The 25,000-nt window shown below is 37.1% G+C and overlaps 1 protein-coding gene across 1 annotated transcript in view; it reads right to left on the bottom strand.

The window, feature by feature from the left end:
• Nucleotides 1-25,000, bottom strand: part of LOC115214113 (lysosomal alpha-mannosidase) — a 153,818-nt gene that overhangs the window by 76,198 nt on the left and 52,620 nt on the right. The window contains exon 2 of the mRNA XM_029783172.2: nt 5,041-5,143. Coding sequence (XP_029639032.1) covers nt 5,041-5,143 — 103 coding nt within the window. The remainder of the gene's footprint in view (nt 1-5,040; nt 5,144-25,000) is intronic.

Below are 25,000 nucleotides of genomic sequence, written 5' to 3'. Positions count from 1 at the left end.
CATATTTACATATAACTTAAGCCAAATCACGACGGGCAGGTAGTATATGAACTAACTAGAGTTATATTTTCTTGTAAAAGGGTAGATAGTGTTGAACATGTTTTTTAATTGTAATCGCCGTCCTTCTGTTACTTCTGCTATTTGTCAGGGCATTAGAGATTGCCGTCCTTCTGTTACTTCTGTAGGGAAGTCCTGAGTCTATTATGGACCATAATAAAGTATAGGGTATATTTGCCTTTTTGAGATGATGTATGTGCTTGGCGAGTGTTGTAGATTAATTTTGTTTATCGTATCTAAAAGAGTGGAGATGAGTGGCATATCGTTGGTTAAAATTTTTTTGTTGATCCTATGTATATGGCTGTAGAGTTGTGTAATTGGTTAAGGACCGTGCATTTGTAGATTACATTATATCTTCTGCAATGGGCTTGTAGTGGGGTGGTTGTTCCAGGACGGCAATTACAATTAATTTTTCTGATAATTTATAATTATACTCCCATGTTCCCTGCCGTTGTAACAACACTAACTAAATTAAGTGATGTTGCTGAAACGAAAGTGAGTGAGTGAGTGAGTGAGTGAGAAAGGTAAGAGAAAGTGGTGGACAGTATGACTGTATCGCTGGTGGATTCCATAGCTGTACTTCTATGACATTACTTCAGTCGAGATTGCGTTTCATTCGAGCTGATCAGGCCTACTCCCTATTGGTCGCTCTCACCCACTGACTTTTCCTTACAGAATTCTAGTATTTATAATTGTGCAGACTAGCTAAGAAAATGATATACCGTTCTAGCAATGGCTAAATTAATGTAGCCCACCCTATCTATTTCAACTTTTCATGGCATAGAAAAGGTTAAGAATTAAGTGGAAAACACATAGACCTGCGTTCTTCCTTAACAGAACCATGGCTAGGGAGAATTTACAGATTCACTTTCGAATCTCAGGTAGGCCCAAGCGAGGTCCCACAGATTCTCAACCATTTTTTTTTATCTATGGACCCCTTTGATTATTATTTTATTCTGATGGAATTCGAAGCCATTCGATGTTTAAAAGCTAGTTATTGAGAAGTTTCTTTCAAAATACCAATTTTGTATTCCACACATTAACGTGTGTATATTGAACTACGTAACGTATTAAATACAGAAACCTAACTGTTTCTTGCAATACATAGCAATAAATATATCTAAATCAAAATTTTTTCAGGGCCCTTAAAATACTGCTGTGGATCCCCAGTTTACTATTTTGTTGCGTGGACACCCACCCATTAAATCTTAAATGGACCCTCAGGGACTACATAGACAGAAGTTGAGAACTACTGATCTATACAATCAACATATACAATGTATCTATCTATCCAGCCAACTTCTACACAATACAGTCAATATCTAAACACTGCCTCGTTATTCAGTGAATACCTACGGTACCTATTTACACAGTGAATATCTATATATTGAACCAATATAACCTGTCAATATTTACACTTTGTGATTATCTAACACATCTATCAGTATCTACACACTATTTCTATCTATTCAGGCAACATCTTACAGTGTCGATCTACCAGTCAATATTATCTACTGTGTCAATATCTCTTTTCTTTTCTTTTTTTATTTGTTTCAGTCATTTGACTACGGGTTTTAGACAAACAAATTGATCTGCTGGAATCGAACTCGGAAACTTGGAGTTAGTAGCGCGCACTCTTAGCCACTACGCTATATGCCCGTGGTCATATGGCGTAGAGGAGTGAATTTTAGGGTAAATTATGAAGTGAATTTTAAGAGTGAGCTATAGAGTGAATTTTAGTGCTTATAAATTTGATATTTTCCTATCCTTCCTTAATACCGGTTACCATATACTACTCATATCTGCACTAGGTCTGCTTAGGCGATTATTATGTCCTAGCATATGTGCTGCCTCTTTTAATTTTCGTATTTTCCTGTGGTGTTCTCAATCTATTATTTTAACTTCATCTCACAGGGGGAAGTTGTCTCCGTTTTTTCCATACATGACCAGCTATACTCGATTTATCAATATCTCCTCGTGTCACAGCTTTACGATGTTCGTCTTCCCTTATTTTGAGGGGCAGCATGTTTCGCCTTTGTATAACTTACCACAGCTGCATGGAATGGAGTACACACAGCCTTTGGTCATATTGTCTTCTATTGTTGTTTTTTTAGACATGTAGGAAAATGGAACCCAGGTTCGAAATTCCCCCAGGACACCTGATTAAGGCTGGAGATTACATCAGCCGAAACGTTGTGTTAGCAACAAACATGAAGAGGACAAATATCCGTCAAATGCAAATAATGTACACAATTCCTCATCTCTCAAATAAAGAACTGTTTTTATATGTATGTATGTATGTATGTATGTATGTATGTATGTATGTATGTATGTATGTATGTATGTATGTATGTGTGTATGTTAATATGCGAATTTTTTGCGTAATGAGATAAAAAACCAAGGCTGTATAGATATTAGAGCATTTATAGATAGAAGGTCTTACAGCTGTTTCTATGATATTAATTAATAATATCTCTTCATCGGAGACGGTGTGAGAGGAAAAATTAAGTCATAGTTAGTTTCGATGTGATACAAGTAGAGAGTGAGGTGGTGGAAAGAAAATAGATGTAAGATATGTATGGTTATTGAATTCGTAAATCCGTTTTATAGGCATAATGGTATATATGTGCAATATTCCAATATCCTTTAAGTAAAATCCAAACGTCCAACAGAGTTTAATATGAGTCCATCCAGATATAGAGTTTATAAGCAATGTAAGATTCTCTTAAAGTTGATCATTCCCAGTAGGGAATTTATATAGAGTGTAGCAGATTCAAGGTTTGTATTTAAACTGACCTAGAAATAGGGAGTGTATTAGTATACACATGTGAGAAACTAGATAGGGGTTATGAGTTAGAGTGTAAATTTATGGGTTAATGGGATTACCTAAGAATTATTGCAGAAATGTACTGTATGGTCATTTTGGCATTTGGACTTGTGATAGAATTTAAATGTGTGATAAATGCGGTGGTTACATGTGCTTAATGCCTCGTTATGTTTATTAAGCAGTGTTGGAGAGCTGTGCTTTAATATTTGGAGTGCTTCCTTCAGGCAAAGCTTGCAGATTGAGCGTTGACCTCGGTAGGGAAGTCCTGAGTCTATTATGGACCATAATAAAGTATAGGGTATATTTGCATTTTTGAGATGATGTATGTGCTTGGCGAGTGTTGTAGGTTAATTTTGTTTATCGTATCTAAAAGAGTGGAGATGAGTGGCATATCGTTGGTTAAAATGTTTTTGTTGATCCTATGTATATGGCTGTAGAGTTGTGTAATTGGTTAAGGACCGTGCATTTGTAGATTACATTATATCTTCTGCAATGGGCTTGTAGTGGGGTGGTTGTTCCAGGACGGCAATTACAATTAAGTGAATTTTAAGGACCGTGTTCGGTAACTAAGGAGGTAGTATCATCAGAAGAGAGGTTATAGAAGTGGGTGAAAATTTCTATATTATTATTATTATTATTATTATTATTATTATTATTATTATTATTATTATCATTATTATTACCATTATCATCATTACTAACGTTATTATTACAACCACCGCCATTACTACTATTGTTACTGTTACTTCTGCTATTTGTCAGGGCATTAGAGATTGTGGTGGTATTCTGGGCATTGTCAGTAGGATGGGTTGGGTTGCGGTTATGACCAAGTGTAGTGGTATCTATGCTAGATATGTATGTGTGTTGATTATTAGAGTTGTAGTTATGTGAGTTGATAGTAAAGAGAGAGGTTTTGCTTATGAATATATATATATTTAAATACATGTATATACATACATACATATATATAGATAGCCAGCCAGTCATACAGACAGACAGACAGACAGGCAAGCAGGCAGGAAGGCAGACAGACAGACAGACAGACAGACAGACAGACAGATAGATAGATAGATAGATAGATAGATAGATAGATAGATAGAGAGAGAGAGAGAGAGAGAGAGAGAGATAGATAGATAGATAGATAGATAGATAGATAGATAGATAGATAGATAGATAGATAGATAGATAGATAGATAGATAGATAGATAGATAGATAGATAGATAGATAGATAGATAGATGGAAAGATGGATAAGAAAAGCTGGATAGGATTGGCTTTCCACTTTGATAGATAGACGTTTGTGAATCATTAAGTGCTGTAAATACCTAATGATTTATAAACATGTAATTATTAATGAGGGGAAAATTATCAGAAAAGCCATTACTATTTTTTTTTTTTCAAATATATATAATACGGTACTAAGCACTTTCTCTTTCTACTTCTACAATACATACATATATATATATATATATATATATATATATATATATATATATATAGAAAGAGAGAGTGAGAGAGAGATGTTTTCGATCTAGTTTGGATATTTTGCTATCAAGTTTAAATTCTTTGCCATCAAATTTGAATTCTTTGCAATCAAATTTGAATTCCTTGCAATCAAATTTGATGGCAAAGAATCCAAACTAGATCGAAAACATCTATCTATATATATATATGTGTGTGTGTGTGTGTGTGTGTGTGTGTGTAAAATGATGAACTCTTCCGTGGAAGGTCAAAGACGATGTTTGACAGCTCAGCTACTGCCGAACGACCTGCACAAAGGATGTGTTTATGGTGATCAAATGTTCGTGCAGTACATTAGCCAACTCTCTCCATCAAATCGATGTTGCCTGAACCGGTGCACGGTGTACCACGCCTCAGGTGTCGCAGAACAGCGTGAGGTGAAGTGCTTTGCCCAAGAATACAACGCATCACCCGGTCTAGGAATTGAAACCAGCACATTGACCACTAGGCCATACGCCATATATATATATATAGTCAACATACACACACTATGTACTTATCAATCCAGTTACCATCGAGTGATCATGTCTGTCTGTCTAGATGTCGCACGTATCTAGCGAAAAGGCAGGCAAGAGAACAATAACCGAAAGCATAATGCCTCGCCAATGTAGTAATACATCAAAGATAATTCCTTACTTCCGTAATAGTATTGGTCCACATTCTTCAGCCATCCGACATCGTCGTGTGAATGAGGAACCAAGTGGATATTCAACATCCCTTCTTTGGTCGGATTGCAGCTCTGCAAGAGAAGAAAAAAATACGTTTCATTGTAGTAGTAGTAGTAGTAGTAGTAGTAGTAGTAGTAGTAGTAGTCATGAGAATAGAAATTCGGAGGAGTGATAGTTGATGAAAGGAAACGGAAGAAGTCGGAAACAATTCTGATCCATTCCTTGTTACCCTAAATAGAAAAAAGGTTACACTGTTTCGCCATTCATCTGTTATTACCCACTACTCGGAGTGAACATGTGAGATAAGAAAGGACAAATAAGGACAACCTTATTCTTCATACATAAGGAAAACGAGATATTATAAATAACATAAGCCTCTCTTATTTATGTTGTTGGTTGTTCCTTCTCAAGCCATGCCTGGCTCATAAGGGCCGGTTTCCCGGGTTTCATTGGCGTATAGGTTCCCCCACCTGGACGGGAGGCCGGTCCGTCACCGGTAAGCTGCTAAATGCAGGAGAAATGAGTGAGGGAAAGTTGTGGCGAAAGAGTTAGTAGAAGTTCGCCATTACTTCCTGCTGCAGCCGCGTGGAGCTTAGGTGTTTCGCTCATAAAAACACACAACGGCCGGTCTGAGATTCCAACCCGCGATCGCTCGACCGCGAGTCCGCTGCTCTAACCACTAGGCCATGTGCCTCCACCTTATTTATGTAATAATTATTTAATAGTACAGTTCTCTTGGTTTCTTAATAAATGTAATTACATTTTCCATTTTCCTACATGTTTCTTTTACTCTTTTACTTGTTTCAGTCATTTTGACTGCGGCCATGCTAGAGCACCGCATTTAGTCGAGCAAATCGACCCCAGGACTTATTCTTTGTAAGCCTAGTACTTATTCTATCGGGATCTTTTGCCGAACCGCTAAGTTACGGGGACGTAAACACATCACCATCTTTTGTCAACCGATGTTGTGGGGTGGGGGACAAACACAGACACACAAGCACATACTTACACACACACACACACACACACACACACACACACACATTATATATATATATATATATATATACATATATACGACAGGCTTCTTTCAGTTTCTGTCTACCAAATCCACTCACAAGGCTTTAGTCGGCCCGAGGTTATAGTAGATGACACTTGCCCAAGGTGCCACGCAGTGGGAATGAACCCGGAACCATGTGGTTGGTAAGCAAGCTACTTACTACACTAAATGTTTTCTTTAATTGCGACTTATTAGATAAAGCTTAATCGAATACTGCTTTCAAAGATACACAGGTTTCCCGTTTCTTTGTGGGATTATATCTAATTTTAGTTATGAATGTTGTAGAATATGTCATGATACCCTGAAACCAAACCTCTAGATATGAGACAAACAAGATCTGATGAAGTGTTATGAAATGTAATAATTATCACAGCTGAGTGATTCATTAGTAATCATTAAGAAGATATCTATAATTCTTGTCTTGTTTATTTAAGTTTGACATAGGCCAGAGAGTGATACATTTTTAATGTGACGTGAATACAACAGTTTGAGCTCAGTACAGTCAGCTAAAGAAATATTCGTTAAATATTTAGAATTCTTGTTGCTATACGGGTATACTGTTTATGGAACTGATTTACAACTTTGTGGAGTAAGCCAACAAGAATGAAGTGTTTTGGCCACAGAATCAGTGCAATGTAGGGTACACGGAATGCACAACACTTCGCTGACGCCAAATGCTATTTAGCAGAGGATTAGAAGAGGAAATTAAATTAAGTGAAATTATTTACTTGAATACAATGAATATGGTAACACCATTTTCTCTCTCTCTCTCTCTCTCTCTCTCTTCTCTCTCTCTCTCTCTCTCTCTCTCTCTCTCTCTCTCTCTCTGAAGTACTCACTCACTCACTCTCCTTCTCAAACGAAGGGTAAGATCTCAGAAACACTTCATGTGGCAACTGAACTGATCGAACTATTCTATGAACACACACAATCTATATTTTTATTATCAGCCCATTAGTTAACTAATCAAATAATCAAATTGTTTAACCAGTCGCTTAATCAATCAATGAGCTAGTTTGTCACAGCCCTTACGTTGCACTCTGCAACCTTATCAATGACATGTTCTCCTCTACTCTACTTCTATCACAAACTCATAAAAAAGTACATGAAGGCACGTCATCGATAAGTTCGCAGACTGTGATAAAAGGATTCTGACGAATTCACTGACTGATCATACGATTGATCAAACGATTTATTAGTTTGTTAGTAAAGTAATAATAATAATAATAATAATAATGATAATAATAATAATTATTATTATTATTATTATTATTATTGTTATTATTACTATCATCATCATCATTATTATTATCATCCCTATCATCATTATTATCATTATTATCACTATCATTATTATTATTATTATTATTACTATCATTATTATTATTATTATTATTATTATTATTATTATTATTAGTAGTAGTAGTAGTAGTAGTAGTATAGTAGTAGTAGTAGTAGTAGTAGTAGTAGTAGTAGTAGTAGTAGTATTCAGGCACAAGGCCTGAAATTTTGGGGACGGGGTATAGTCGTTTACATTGACCCCAGTACTTGACTGGTACTGATTTGATCGTCCCTGAAAGGATGGAAGGCAAAATCGACCCTAGCGGAGAGTAATAATAATAATAATAATGATAATAATAATAATAATAATAATAATGATAATAATGACGATGATGATGATGATGATAATAATAAATGAATGCAAACCAGTGTGTGTGTGGTGTGTGTGTGTGTGAGAGAGAGAGAGAGAGAGAGAGTATGTGTGTTTATTGGCGAAATGACGCTCACAAAGTTCTACATGTTTCACCATACGATGTCATATCCAGAATCTTGCAAAATATACATACAAAAACGAAATCAGTATTTAGTCGGCCGTCTACATTCTAAGTTTAAATCTCGTGTGTCTGTGTGTGTGAGTGCGTGCAAATAACTAACAAACACCTTCATACAAAAGAAAGATAAATGCGATTATAATTTTTTGAAGTAGATCTCATCTTTGTTGGTGAAGCATGTTTTAGTATTTTCATCTGTGTGATTCAATCGGTTTGGTCTCCATTTGGCATCTGGTGTCTTATTGCCAGCTGTGTTACATAGTCCAGAGTGACATCAAAGATAACTACTGGCACATATCAAAATAGTGTAGATAGTGTTGTTTTTAAAAACTTCCTCCCAAAACATGAAATTAATAGTGCAAAAAAAATCAATAAAAAATTATTTCAATTGGGGGTTTTTTTTGTTGGTTTTTTTTTTTCGTTTTGCCCTGTTTTGTTTTTTAACGACATAGTTGTAAGAGAAAGAACATTACTCGTGACAGCTTTCACAGCCTCTGTGACAAGTGAGAAGACGATTGGAATTTATTTTCTGACCAGAAACATTTTTGCAACAGAGTATACTGCTACAAAGGCATCTAAGAGTCATGTGGTGTTACACAGCGCGACTGAATAAGTCAACCACATAAAAACTGATTTAAAGCAGTTTCCGTCTTCCAAATTTAACGCACAAGGTACTGAGTGATTTTAGACTTCACTAGAAAGCACTTAACCAGTACGCCACACAGTAGGAGAGAAACAGAAACCTAAACCAAGTAATTACTGAACCTAATAGATTGATATTTAGTTAGGAGAAAGATATATATTTAATGTTGAAAAATCTTTGAAGCCTTATCATCAGACAAGTTATTCTAGCTGAATGTTATTAAAGAATCAGGCTTTTATTAATGTTATTGGAGAATAAGAAATATGGAATACCTATTTCGTTTTTTAATATAACAAAAATCTAAAGTGACGAACAATCGGCGGGCGTGATTGTAGGCGTTATCAATATGCCTTTCCAAAATATAATAATAATTGAATACATATTTTCCTTATAATAAATTGAATGAGAAACAGACTTTGGCATTCAAAAGTAACAATATACATTTCGTTTGATGGATTAATTTATTTTTCATATCTTTTTCGATTCATTTCAAGTGATACAATTAATATTCGCTTTTACAGTCATCTTTATATTGCACATTTGTAGCTTGTTCTCTGTTTTGCACGCTTGTGGTGTATTGCTAATAATAAGGTTTTTGATCTTATTGTTTTTGTAATATATTACTAAACGAGAAAGTTGTTACCCTCACAATTCTAACTGTTACATTGGCCAGACAAGTACAACACTCTCTCGTAAGCTCAACATGCATTTACAATAAGGAGAAACTGCAGTACACTACATCACAAAACAAACTAGATAGAAAAATATTGACATATAATACTTTATAGAATTCCCCGTCGAGGTAGACGATCGGCTTAAGAAGCAAAATCCATATCGAAACACAAGGTTACAATTAACACACAAACAACAAACACAAATCACAAGATAATCACTTCATCATTGACAAATAATTTCAAAACACTGATTTAATGTGGAACTCTAACATTGAAATTCTGACAGTAAAATCTGTATAAAGAATACTGCCTTCTATAAAACGGTGCAGTAACAGAAACCAACAACTCTTCATATCCTGGAAGCGTTGATGAAAATGAATTGAGGAATTTTACTGTTCTAAATGAACTACACAACTCTGATACAAAGATACGAAAAGAACCAATTTCTACATTATTTATTCCTTCCTATTTCTTCATCTTTTGCAGGCAAGACTGTGCTGTTCAAGAGGTTGACGCTATACGCATGTGAGACTTGGGCCTTGACGAAGAGAGAACAATATCTGCTTACGGCTTTGAGAGCCATGGAAAGGTCGATGCTGGGAATCTCGCTAAGAGATCACATCAGGAACGAGGCGATCAAGAATAGAACTGGATTGAAGGACGTTGTCGCAGAATACCACCACGATCATGTCGCAAGGTTCACAGACAATAGGTGGACCCGTGCAGTTGTCGAGTAGTACTCGCGCGAACGGAAGAGACCACTCGGATAATGGAACAAATACTGTGGCCAGTAGAGTCGACTCGGCACTAGACAGCCTGGCCAATCTAGGTGATCCAGATGATAATTTCATCTAACGCTTTCATATCGGCTTCTGCTATTCTGAACCATTTCTCAGTCTATACAATTATTTCTTATATTGGCAACGATTTTGAAGGGAGAATATTAGTTGATTAAATCAACTTCGGGTGTTAAACTGGTTCTTTATTTTACCGACCCCGAAAGGATGAGAGACAAAGTTGACCTCGACGAGATTTAAACTCACAATGTAAAGAGCCAAAAGGAAACACAGTAAAGCAATTTTCTGACGCCCTAATGATTATGTCAGCTCACTACCTTTTACTCTATATAATTACTTCCGTCTTAGCGAAGGTGGAGGAATTGTTTCAGTCGCATTTGTTTGCTTGTTTGGCCGTGGACAAGATATCTCAAGAACCACTGGATGGATTCGGATAAAACTTTCAGGGATATTTGGCCTCGTGACTGGCACGAACTGCTTAGATTTTGGAATCGATCCGATACCGGACAAGGATTCTGGATTATTTTTCCGGTTTTTTAACTTAATTTTTGAGAGCAGTCGAGTTTATTTCAGATATTCTCATTTTAAAAATCATCTCCGGCTAATCGTTGAGTGCTGCCTTGGCAGAGGTTTGCGCTCCCTGAATGCTCTTATTCTTTCTAATTTTTGGCGTAAGGTCAGCAATACCGAAGGTAGGGTGAAGTCGATTACCTCAATTCTAGTACTTACTTCTATCGACCCCAAAAGGATGAAAGACAAAGTCAACCTTCAGCGGCATTTAAACTTAGATGGTAAAGTGGAAAGAAATGTCGTTAAGCAATTTTTCTGGCGTGCTAAAGAATTTTCCAGTTAGCCGTCCTCCTCTATTTATATAAGAAACAAACTGAGCTGAAACAAGCAGTTACAATGAATATTATGTCAGAGTTTTGGATGGTCATGAAACTCAGCGTATAAACTGTATTAGGCGTGGTACTTATCTGAGTATTAGGTTAATGGTGGATTAGCAGAATGGTTCAAGCATCAGGAGTAAAAACAGCAGTGCGTAATTATTTCTGTTCGTTAGTATCTGAGATCAAACCTCGCCAGTCAACTTTGCTTTGCATTCTAGGACTTCATTGTCGATAACAATAAAGTACCAGTCAAGTCTTGAATTCGATTCCTCTCTTTCAGAATCGGTCACGCTGAACTATGGGAGGGTCGGGAACCACAAGAAATGTCTAATTTTTCCAAGAAATGGAGAAGAGTTGTGTGAGAGACTTGCAATCTATTTCCATCTAAATTGTTATAAAAACCGTCCATAGAAAGTGAAGAACATGAGGGTGTACTCTACAGCAGAGAATAGTAAAATAAAAAGAAAATAAAGAAATCAAACTAGTGAAAAAGATTCAATAAAATAACAGGTAAAACTAGATTTTATTTGAGATTCGTTATTTATAATTATTTTGGATTACAGCTGTGAAGAGCTGCCCCTAGGTTTGTTGTACCCTATAATTTCTCAAGCTGAAACTTGCTTTGGAAACAATATATTGTGCAAGTAATTTAAACCGTTATATTGATTTCTTATATAGACAAAAGACATACAATTAGGGGGAAGAGGGGAAACAATAATCAATTGAATCAACTCAATACTTGGCTGGTGCTTAAGCCCCTTAATTCCAGAAGATTATAAAGCAACGTCTACTCTGACAGGATCTGAGCTCAGAGTGTAAAATGCTAAAGTTAAATACTGCAAGAATTTTTGGTTGTTGCTCTAAAGATTCAGCAAATCCACCGCCCTTTCACCTTATATTCTTTCTCATTTCAGTACCAGGCCAGAAATTTTGAGAGGAGACGGAAAGTCAATTACATCAACTCGAATGTTAAACTTGTGCTTACATTTATCGATTTCGAAGGGATGAAAAGTAGAGACAACCCCTACAAGGTATGAACTCAGAATGTACAGAGCTGGAACAAATATTTTAAAAGCATTTTATTGATGCCTAATTGATTCTACCACGCCATCACCACTACCACAATAATAATAATAATAATAATAATAATAATAATAATAATAATAATAATAATAATAATAATAATAATAATAATGCCCTGATGCAGTACTGGGCAGTACTCATCGATTAGTAATAGCTTACAAAGACCATGAACGCTATCCTTCCTTATCCGTTATGTTCCTCTGGCAGACTTAATTCGTAGTCCAATATAAATCTCAGTCTCCCCCCACTTCAGTTCTTGGGTGCCTTTAGCGGAGAGCGCTCTGTTGTAAGTATTCATGTCAGAGACATGGTCGGGGAAAACTTCCTCCTGCGAGAGCCAATGTCCTCAAATAGGCCATTGGCTTTGCTCTTCTCTCTCTGATGAATTCATGTAATAATAATAATGATAATAATGACAAAATGCCCTGATGCAGTACGAGGCAGTGGCTCTTGTGGCTTCCAATCTTAACTAATTGGAAGTGTTATCATGTTTATTTTACCCCAGTACCACTTTGATGGCATGCACTGCTCTCTCACTCAATAATGATAATAATAATAATAATAATAATAATAATAATAATAATATAATAATAATAATAATAATAATAATAATAATAATAATGTATACTATGAGTTTCTTTGCCCTAGGAGTCGGGAAGACACTCGGCAAGAAATGGAAGCAAATTTGAAAGAAGAAGAAAAAGAAGATAATAATAATAATAATAATAATAATAATAATAATAATAATAATAAAATCACAAAGCCTCAAATTTTGTGGGAGGGGATAAGTCGATTACATCGACTCCAGTACACAACTGGTACTTATTTTATCGACGCCGAAAGGATGAAAGGCAATGTCAACCTCAGAAAAATTTGAACTCAGAAAGTAAAGACAGACCAAATGTCACTAAGCATTTTCCTCGGTATGCTAACGATTCTGCCAGCTCGACGCCTTGCAGTGAACTTATATTACTATTATTTATTGACCGGGTCAATCGTGAGATTCACCCACCACCCACCTTTAACATGGTACGATAGGCGTAGTTCCTCTGTCTAGTAGCTATGGCGAAAGAATTTGCGCAGCGGATGAGACAAAAAGAATTAAGGAAAAACACCATCCTCTTCGGTTAAGCCCTCATCGACTTTTTTTAGGTTCCACTTGGAAAGGAAGGTGAAGGTGGAGAGGTAAGTGCTTTCCCCCAGTGAATTAGTAAAGTTGATGGGTAACTATGGCCAAAATGGTCAGTGTGGGTGGAACTACTCTAAGCATGCTCCCGTAGATTGGAGAACAACAGTTGGGCATGAGTTTGTGCTTTTGGTGGTCAGGGGAATTTTTGATCTGTGGGGTTGCTTGATAGGCCCTAATTGAGGTTTTTCTTTGCCAGTAGGACTGAATCAAAAGAGTGTTCACATGTTTTGCATACTATGTATACTTTTATCTTGTTTTCTCTTTTTTCTTTCTTCTTCTCATCTTTAATGTAAACCGCCACACAAATTGTAAACTGTCTTTGTAACGTCAAATAAAAGAAAATCGTTTATCATTGTTGTTGTTATTCAGTAATTTAATGCGAGTTTCTACTGCACCACCTGGTGCATCTCCGTATTTCTGAGGTGTGTGCAGTACTGTTATTATTTTTGTGGGAATTGGAGGGTTGTAGACTCCTCCTTTTAGTGTACTTCACCAGTTTGTTTTAAGGGGGTTAGTTTCTTGTATTTTTTTTACATTAGTGTATTTTGCTGCGCGTGATTTGTGTAATATAAATTCTTGGGCCTTAATCTTGTGTAGTGCATGTTGCATGAATTGTGTTATTTTCAATTATTAGGTGCTTATTTATGAGGTATAAGTTGTGTAAAGATAGTTCTGTTTGAGCTATTCCATTGAATCGTATAGGCTATTCTAGCGAATTGATAGTGTCTTGCAGAAGATGTGTGCTTTTCCTAGAAGAGTTTTTTTAGAGCAGTGTCTAGTGTTGTGAGCTTTGTTATGGCATTTTGTGCTTCTTTTCGTATCATCATCATCATTATCATCATCATCACGGTGGCGAGCTGGAAGAATCGTCAACACGCTAGGCAAAATGTTTAACGGTATTTCGTTCGTCCTTCCGTTTTGAGTCTAAACTCCGCCGAAGTTGACTTTGCCCTTCATTCTTTTGAAGTCTGGGTCTATGTAATCGACTATCTTCGTCCCCCAAATTCTAGGCCTTGTGCCTGTAGTAGAAAGGATTACTATCATTTTTATGATTATTATTAGTATTATGGAAGTGAATTCGTAGATTCGTTCAAGCTTCAGACAAAATACTTTATGATAATTCTTCCAACTCTCTACGTTCGGAGTTCAAATCCCACTGTGGTTAATTTTGCCTTTCATTCTCCCGATCCTGATAAAATAAAGTACTTCTAAAATACTAGGGACGACAGAATCAACGAATCCTGCTCACATGCACGCATCAATAGTATGCCGAGAAAAATGCTTAGTGGCATTTCGTCCGTCTTTACTTTCTGAGTCCACATGTGCGCACATACACACAGTCACATGTATGCACTACGTAGCAGAAATCAGAAGATAAATAACCGCTAAGTCTCTAACCTACAAAGCCAAGTAGTCCAGAAACAAGCAAGAGCGAGATTTTCGACTTCACAGTCAGGCAGGTGTTTTTCGCAATTTACTCCTTGAAAGATGTCTAAACAAAAACTAGGAATCTCTCACTCCCAGATTTTGGATGACCGTTGACTCTACTAAGTTCGTCTGTCTTTTGACAGGTTCTGTTTTTCGTCCCACTTGTTCACTAACGAAAATCACTTTCTTTCCCAAGCAGTCTTGATAGTGTTGCTGGTTTAGTCACCGATGATCCCCCGGAGATACAAGTTCTACTGAGTTACAAGTTCCCAGTAGCACTAAGAGTGACCTGACTTAATATATAGATAAATACATTTATACATGTAAAATTAACTATCTGCCTGTTGTCTATTTGTCTATCCATCTATTCATTTCTTGGACTGTCTGTTTGAGTGTCTACGTATCTATCTCTTTCACACCATTTGTGTATCTCTCTTCACACGCTTTAAATCTTTATCTATCACACTAGTTCTCAGTTTCACAGTATGGAAATTTTTTTACACATGCATGAACATGTATATCTTTGTCTATAAATATGTGGATGTATGTCTGCAAATACGTTTATGCATGTACGTCAATGGATACATAGAAAAGATACATTTTGCACCTAATAATTGAAAATAACACAATTCATGCAACACGCACTATACAAGATTAAGGCCCAAGAAAATAATACAACCTATATTACACAAATCATGCGCAGTAAAATACACTAATGTAAAAAGAAACAAGAGACTAACCCCCTTGATGTAGGTTTGGAGAAGCCTACAACCCTCCAATCCTCATAAAAATAATAACAGTACTGCACACTCCTCAGAAATACGCACACCCAGCAATCCACACACATATCAGCACAGCGAAAAGGACAGTGAAAGGGGAAGGCACGAACTTTCAGTGCGTATGACCGACTGATTATAGTAATGGAGAAAGCGTTATTTGATAATACTTGGAAATTTGGAAATCCTGTGTGTGTGCGCGCCTGCATTAATGTCTGTTAGCATTTATATTTATATATAAAAAGAGTCAAACGTGAAATTGAAGGTTCGTTCAGTATTATTCAGTAGATTAGCATGTATTCGTTTATTTATTTTTTACAAGTTGACAATTATTTCGGTCCTGTTGACATTCGACTATGTTAACTTTCATCGCACTTTCCGACCAAGGTTTCAAAGTCAAAACTTTGAAGTAATTATCAACCTTTCCTTATGAAAATTATATATAGGTGCAGGAGTGGCTGTGTGGTAAGAAGCTTGCTTCCCAACCGCATGGTTCCGGGTTCAGTCCCACTATGTGACAACTTGGGCAAATGCCTTCTGCTATAGCCCCGGGCCGACCAAAATCTTGTGAGTGGATTTGGTAGAGAGAAACAAAAAGAAACCTGTCGTGTATATATGAATATGTGTATATCTATGTGTGTGTGTCTTTGTGTGTGTGTTTGTCCTCCTACCACCGCTTGACAACCGGTGTTGATGTGTTTATATCCCTGTAACTTAGCAGTTCGGCTAAAGAGAGCGATAGAATAAGTACCAAGATAAAAAAAATAAAAGTACTGAAGTCGACTTATTCGACTAAAATTCTTCAAGGCGGTGCCCCAGCATGGCCGTAGCCTAATGAATGAAACACGTAAAATACTACAAGAATATATATATATATATATATATATATATACACACACACACACACATTTTATTTGTGGTTTAACAAGGCAACCAATGGTTTCATATGAAGAAATCTTCACAATTGTTGAAACGTGTCACTTTAGGTATTTACGTGTGCCTTCACCTGCCTGCTAATGAGTATGTGTGTATGTTTTATGTGTATGCTTATGAGCATTTGCGTATGCTTGTGAGATGTGTGAGTGAGTATATATATATATATCTGACTATATTAATGTGCCTGCATATGACTGGATGTTTTGGTAAGTGCACACTTTCAGTGTGCGCGCGCATGTGACTGTCTGTTTGCGTATCGGCACCAGCGTGTGTGCGTAACTGCATGCTTATGTACCTTTGTGTATTTATGTATATGTACATTTGCCCAAATATGCAAACTAAGCTATCCGCTACGGTGATAGTGTAATTTAGGACTACCCTATATTAGAGATGAATATTCCATGCTAGTAATTTGGGTAGAAAACCACGTACGTTTTCTCCGAATAGCTGTCGACAAGCTGTGAAAACGTTTCTCAATCCATCACGAGATACTCTCCTCATTTTTCCACGCATCAAAAATATAAAATTGAAGAATTTTAGTCGAATAAATCGAACTCATTACATTTTATTTTTTAAGCATGATACTTATTCTATCGCTCTGTTTAGCCGAACTGCTAAGTTACAGAAATATAAACATATCAACACCGTTTATCAAGCGGTGGTAGGAGGACAAACACAGGCACAAATACACACATACATAGATATACATATACATATATATATATTCATATATACACGACAGTTTTCTTTTATCTCTCTCTATCCGCTTAGTCGAAGTCGACTCTCCGTCACTCGTTGGATCAGTGTCCTCCAGTCAGTTCTATCCTGGGCCGCTTCCTTCAGACTGGCCATGTCCATTCCAGTATCACTCCTGATGGTGTCAAGCCAGCGGGTTCTTGGTCGGCCTCTTCCTCTCTTGCCACTGACCATTCCGAGCATGATGTCCTTCTCCAGGGATTCTTTCCGCATAATATGAGTTTCTTTTATATAAATATATATATCGACACTCTTATATTACTCTCAAAGCTAAGTTTACTGATATTTAGTATTTAAATTTATTTAAATTTATTTCAATATTATATATATATATATATATATATAATATATATATATATATATATATATACATATATATATACACATATATATATATACATATATATGTGTATGTATATATGTATGTATTATAATATACGTAAGTGTGGCAGCATATCCGCAGTCTCTTTTATATACAGCTAGCTTTATTATCCGTATCTGGTTCTTTGAAGTGTTTTGACGTTGCGTGTTCACAACGGCAGACAAACGACAGTCTTATACAGCTACAGAAAAAAGAAGGTTATTGATCAGAAGCAGCATCGAGCCTGGCTTAATGCGCCTCTATTGATCAGCGAAATGTGCATTGATAACTGATGACGTCAGAACGTGTCATGGAATTAAGTTGTCTACAACTGGAAGAACCCTTGATAAGTGTCGCAGCTGGTTAGATCGATCGGGTAGATGCGTGCTTTGTCACCTTTCGGTGACAGTTCACATAGAGTTGTTGTATTATGTTTGTGAGAGTACTCTTCCATATGTGAATGCGGGAGATAGGATATGAATTATACACGTGTAGCTGTGTCTCGTTATGTGTGTGGGAGAGAAAGATAGATAGAGAGAGAGAGAGACCAACAAGCAGACTCACAAAAGGAGCGTATGTGTATGCGTGTGTGAACGTATATATTTAAATGTATCTGTGATGTTGTTGTTTAGGACCAAGTAAGTCCTCATCGTACATACTTGTTTTCAAAGGTGGTGAGAGTGTGATTTGAGAGGGATTTGGCTGCTATCACCAGCAGGCGGAAACGCTGCCTAGTGTGTTTCTAATTGGCTCAGGGTCAGTGTTGGCTGGTCAAAGTGTTGTTGTTGTTGTTGTTGTTGTGTTATGATAGTGGTTGTGGTACTACTGCTACTATGTCCTGTTGTTCTTTAACCTTAGATCTGCTTTCATTTCGTAACCAAACGTTCAGAGGCGTTTCAGTAGTTACCATCGTATATCATGGACTATAGTGTCCAATGCGCCTTTTCTGTTTTATAAACACTAGGCTGTATTTGAAAACAACAAGAAAGAGGAACTGGCTGCTATGTCAAGCAGGCTGAACGACCATGAAGAGGCTTCATGTTAACTTGTGGATGTAGAATGAATGAATGTACTTGTGTGTGTGTGTGTGTGTGTGTGTGTGTGTGTGTGTGTGTGCGTGCGTGTGTGTGCACGAGTGTGTCTATCTGTCTGTTTGTTTGAGCTAGTAGATGGGTGATGTATAATGAATGTATGTACCTGTGTGTGTGTGTGTGTGTGGTGTGTGTGGTGTGTGTGTGTTTGTGAGTGTGTGCGCGTGTGTATGTGTATCAGTATAGGTCTGCAGACACCTGCTTTAGATTCGCTATTCGTAATAGATGTATATATCTGTTTGTATCTACATGATCTGTTTGTATCTACATGGGGGGGGGGCTAACTGCGTGGTTTTGTATGCGGATATATATATATTCTTGCACATTTATTCGTGTATTTCTTTCAGATATTTGATTGTGGCCATGTTGGAGCACCACCTTTAGTCGAGCAGATCGACCCCAAAACTTATTCTTTGTAAGTCTAGTAAACACACCAGCATTGGTTGTCAAGCTTTGTTGGGGGGAAAACACATACACACACACATATACATACATATATATATATATATATATATATATATATATATATTATATATATATATATATATATATATATAATATATATATATATATATATACATATATACGACAGGCTTCTTTCAGTTTCCGTCTACCAAATCCACTCACAAGTGTTGGTTGGCCGAGGCCCAGCAGAAGACACTTGGCCAAATTGCCACGCAGTGGGACTGAACCCGAAACCATGTAGTTGGTAAGCAAGTCACTTACCACACAGTCACTCTTGCGTCTATGTATGTATGTATACACACACACACACACACACACACACACACACACACACATATATATATATATCAATGCACCTGTATGTACACCATACTGCTTTAATGTATGAATGAATACGTATGTAACTGAGCGGGTTGGTGCGTTAGAATGCCTGTCTCAATGAGTGTCTATTATATGCATGTATGTTGGATAGACAATGGGAGAAAGAGTTAGAGATGAGAAAGCAGTGTGTGTGTGTGCGTATGAACAGCTGTGTATTGTGGATGTGTCTTAGTGTGGGCGCACCGACTATATACATATGTGTTGTGTGTGTGTGTGTGTCTGCAACCATTAATCAAAATACGTCTTTTCTTTCCGTTTTCTCCTCTCCCTCCCTCTATTTTCTTTCCTCATTCTTTTCTGTAGGAGAGAGTAGGTTTGAAACGTCAAAGACTTCTCCGTTTTTTTCCTGAGTATCAAACTAATACACCTTGTTTGTTGTTCCTTCACTTGTCATTATCTTTTTTTGTTGTTTTTGTTCTTTTTGGGGATTACTTTGAACCATATGTATGTATGCATGTATGTATGTATGTATGTATGTATGTATGTAGTATGTATGTATGTATGTATGTATGTGTATATGTGTATATATGCAGTTTTGTTATGTTGATAAAAACCAGCCTAATAGCTTGCTCTCATCAGCTCTCAGAAAACAGCACAATACCTTCCATGTATATCTGACTTCGAGAGATAAAGGAGAGGTCATAGGCATTTCATGGACAGTGTTAAATAAAATACTTAAATACATTTTAGAACGGATCGAAATTTTGCGAGGCCTGCTTTGAAGAGAAACACGATATCATCCGTTATTTACTTCTACATTTAAATAAAAAGAACTAACTTTCGCTTCGCGATACTTGTTTAAATAACTCCTTAAAATTTTCAAAGAACACCCTAATGCATGTCAGTCATACACAAAGATGTTTTAAGTGATTCACACCACCTAGAATAATTATATTTTCAAATTCATTGACATGTAAGATCAACAGACCCAACGAAACTGCCTTTATGCTGAATCAATATTGAGCGCCCTGTATCTTTACTAACAATTAGAATAGAATGGCCTGGTGGTTATGGTGTTGCATCCACGACAGTGAGAGCGTGGTTTCGATTTCCAGTCCAAGCAGTACGTTGTGTTCTTGGGCAAAACACTTCCTTTCGCGTTGCTCTACGATCATTTCGACATCTGACGCGTGTCACACATATGCACCTGTACAGACAATGCCGAATTGATGGTAGGAGTAAGCTTATGTGAACAAAAACATCTTACAACTGTAAACAAATTATCTGTGTGGTTGCTCAGGAAGAAATTGCGGGACCCTCATCCGTCATTATAAAGATAAATTTTTATTGTGGCCACACAGGGCTAAACACAGAATAAAAATGGACGAAATACAATGTAGAGTTTTTTCTTTTCGAGGTGGGATGGGTGGGACACAAAGAAAAAAAAAGATAGATACTTAGATAAATAGGTAGGTAGATAGATAGATAGATAGATAGATAGATAGATAGATAGATAGATAGATAGATAGATAGATAGATAGATAGATAGATAGATAGATAGGGATGGAGAGAGAGGGAGAGAGAGAGTGAGAGAGAGAGATGGAGAGAGACAGACAGACAGACAGACAGACAAGACAGACAAGACAGACAGAGGGAGAGAAACAAACATACTAATACAATCACGTATTCAAATATACTTAGACTGATCGATAAGTATCCGGACTGTTGCCATAGTAACGATGCTAAAGCACGCAGAGTAAAGCTGCTTGGCACAGATTGACCTTGAACTCTACCAGTGCTTGCGTACTAAGTTTTAACGTTCTAGCTCACTTTCGCTGTTTACAGCAGTGCTTGGAAGGAACGTATGTAGCGTGTGATCGTCGCATTGAACATGACAGAGGAAGGTATCATGGCGATACCTGATCAAAGGCCTACGCAAAGTTGCAGAAAGGGTATAGGGAGGAGTGTGTGAGCCGCACACAAGTGTACAGGTAGGGTTCACCGTTTCCAAAATGGCAGAAAACATGTTGATATTGACGAACATTCTGGGAGTCCCGCAACCAGCTGAACTGAGAAAAACGTTCCAGATGTGCGTTCAGTTGAGAGGGGAAACCGTCGAATTACAATCGTTTATTCACAGTCTGTGGATGTGCAGATTAGGTACGGTTCAGTTCAGTCCATTATCACTAAAGATTTGGGTATGAGATGTTTGTCTGCCAAGTTTGTGCCAAAACTGCTTTCAGCTGACCAAAATGGCACTCGGGTTTCAGTTACACAATGATCTCCTTGATTGCGTCGAGAACGATGAAAACTTTTTGAAAACTTTGCGTAGGCTTCTGAACAAGTATCGCGAAGCTTTTGGCAAAATTTGATGCAGGTTCTCTGCTCAACTTTCTCTGTTGTGGTGAATACGACGATCACACGCTACACCCGCTCTTTCCAAGCACTGCTGTAAACAGTGGAAGTGATCTAGAACGTTAAAACTTAATGCACATGCACAGCAGAGTTCAAGGTTAATCTGTGCCAAGCAGCTTCACTCTGCATAATTTAGCTTCGTTACTATGGCAACAGTCCAAATATTTATTGATCAGACTACATACGTACATACATACATACGTATATTTATGGTAGCTGTCAACTCGTAGACGAATATGGCCTTCCTTGGCATTTATCTTATTTTAAATACTAAAAACAAGAACTGGCAATGATCGAAATGAAATATAGTGAATAACAACTTGATTTGCACAGCTAAGATTAACACCTACAAAGCCAAGTAGTCCAGAAACAAGCAAGAACAATGAGACAGGTATTATTTCAGATTTTCCTTGTCCTAGAGAGATGTCTACAGAAAGACTAGGGTCTTTCACTGCCAGCTGTTGGATGAGCGTTGACTCGACTGAGTTCCTCTGTCTTTTGACCTATTTTGCTTTTCCGTCCTTATAAGTATCTAAGAAAAACCACCTTCCTTCCTAAGCAGGTTGCCGGTTTAGCCAAAATTTGAAAACATTAAGGCGGCGAGCTAGCAGAATCGTTACCGCGCCAGATATAAGACTTAGTGACATTTCTTCTGGCTTTATCTGTTGAGTTCAAATGTTGCCATGTGCGATTTTGCCTTTCATCTTTTCGGGGTCGATGAAAAAAATACCAGTTGAGCACTGAGGGCGAAGTAATCGATTGAACCCCTCACCCAATTTCAGGTTTTCTGCACAAATGATTGGGCTTTTTATATAGATCTTTCAGTGTGTTTGTCCTCTTATTGCTAGATAACTGCTGTTGGTTTGGATTTGACAAGAGATCGATAGAATATGTACTGAACTTAAAATAAGTACTGGGGTCGATTTGTTCGACTAACCCTACAAGGGGCTGCTCCAGCATGGCCGTAGTTCAACGACTGAAGCAAGTAAAAGAGAAAAAGAACACAAGCAAGAAGACGACAGAAGCTGCAGAATGAGTGATATATGAAGAAATCTTTTGCTTTTTCTGATGGTCTTTTGAAGGCATTGCGATGGCCAACGAATTTTCAGCGTGTATTGAAGGAAATACTGTCATAAATAAACCACTAAGGCCATGGTAAATGTTTATGGTGGTTTGAGACGGGAGAGCATATCTGGAAGCATAGTATGAACCTCGTATTTTTTTTGTTGGTGTTTTGTATATTTTGAACAGCTGTTGACGATAATCTCAGTTAATGGAAATGTTTCCACTGACAATATTTCATATGGGTAACTGAGCTGCATGTCTGGAATATATCAAAGACGAAGCAATTCAGCTGCCAGAAGTAGTAATCAGCTTACAGAGAATGAATTATAACAAGTGATAACAGCGTCAACCGACTAAGTTATGATTAATGATACTTTGTTAAATATATGGTTAAATATAACTAACTGACAGTTACATTCCAATAAAACTCATATCAGCAATATACGTACAACACATATGTAATTTTATTCCGGTGTTAAAAATTGGTTGCATATACCATTGCATAATATAACAATATTCGTGACATTGAATTTCAATGAAACACTCGGAAATTAATGCAATATATATATATATATATATATATATATATATATATATATATATATATGGGGGATGCGTGTGTGTAAGCGTGTGTGTATACAGCTAAGCGCCATATAGGTGCGAAAATCTCTCACCGGCCATAACAAACAACCTGCTATATATAAATATGTATAGAGAGATAGATAGACAGACAGTTATATAGATAGATAGATAGATAGATAGATAGATAGATAGATAGATAGATAGATAGATAGATAGATAGATAGATAGATAGATAGATAGATGGATAGATAGATGGATAGATAGATAGATAGATAGATAGATAGATAGATAGATAGATAGATAGATAGATAGATAGATCATCATAATCGTCGTCGTCGTTTAACGTCCACTTTCCATGACGGCATGGGTTGGACGGTTCGACTGAGGGCTGGCAAACCAGAAGGCTGCACCAGGCTCCAATCTGATCTGGCAAATTTCTACAGTTGGATGCCCTTCCTAACGCCAACTACTCTGAGAGTGTAGTGGGTGCTTTTTACATGCCACCGGCACGAGGGCCAGTCAGGCGGTACTGGCATCGACCATGCTTGAATGGTGCTTTTTACGTGCCAGCGGTACGGGAGCCAGTCAGGCAGCACTGGCAACGACCACTTGACTCAACAGGTCTTCGCAAGCGCAGTTTATTGCCCAATGATTGAAGAGTACTCTTAAATGGGCCGGTTATGCTGCACTGGTACAGGCCACGGTTACGGTCTCACTTGGCTTGCCGGGTCTTCTCAAGCACAGCATATCTCCAAAGAAGTGATCTGTTCTCCATATTTCTTTATACTGTCCCTCCAGAATGTGTCTGCTTTGAGTCGCTTGCATGGACTACTGTTCCCGTAATAAATTTTTATGAAAATTACTAAAAGTGAGGACTTATATAATAAAATCATAACAAACTTTGGTGCATCATCAGTTGCTGTTCGAGATAAAGAGACTGGTAAAGTAAGTACCGCACTGAAAAAATATTTTGTAAAATATAATTCAAGAAAATTATTGTCAAAACCTTAATATCACAAACGAAAGAAAGAATTTGCTAATAACAACAGAATATTAAGAAAATATAGTTTTGAATATTCACTCGCATTTCACTTTCATAACAAGGCAATGTGAGATTGAAAAGAAGATGGTAGCTGAGAAAATCAACGATACAAAAACGAGCGCTCGACTTTTTAATGGACGAGTTTACAGCGGGATTGCAACATAAAACTACAATGGACTTGGTGTTTGAAGTAAAGTCTCTAAGGTTACAGAAGGTGAGGAAGAAAACAAGTCATACTATAGGAAAATCTAAAGAAAGATTTGAAGTAATAGACATTGTTGTCTCTAAGCTGGAGATCAGCTCTCAGTTGTATATAAAAAAGCTGTGAGGAGGACGGATGGAAGGGTACCCTGCGATCAGGTACTAAATCTGTAAAGAGTCAGCTGACTGCTTTCCGGGAAAGTAGAGGACTTAAGACAGAAAATAACAACACTGGGGTATGTTACCTTCAGTAACAATGATGAACTGGTACCAACTGCCTATAATGATAAAGTTGATTAACAGAAATCGCAAAAAGATTGT

The sequence above is a fragment of the Octopus sinensis genome, linkage group LG7 (assembly GCF_006345805.1).
Source record: "Octopus sinensis linkage group LG7, ASM634580v1, whole genome shotgun sequence".
Taxonomy (NCBI): Eukaryota; Metazoa; Mollusca; class Cephalopoda; order Octopoda; family Octopodidae; genus Octopus; species Octopus sinensis.
This window is presented reverse-complemented; position numbering and strand designations above follow the sequence as displayed.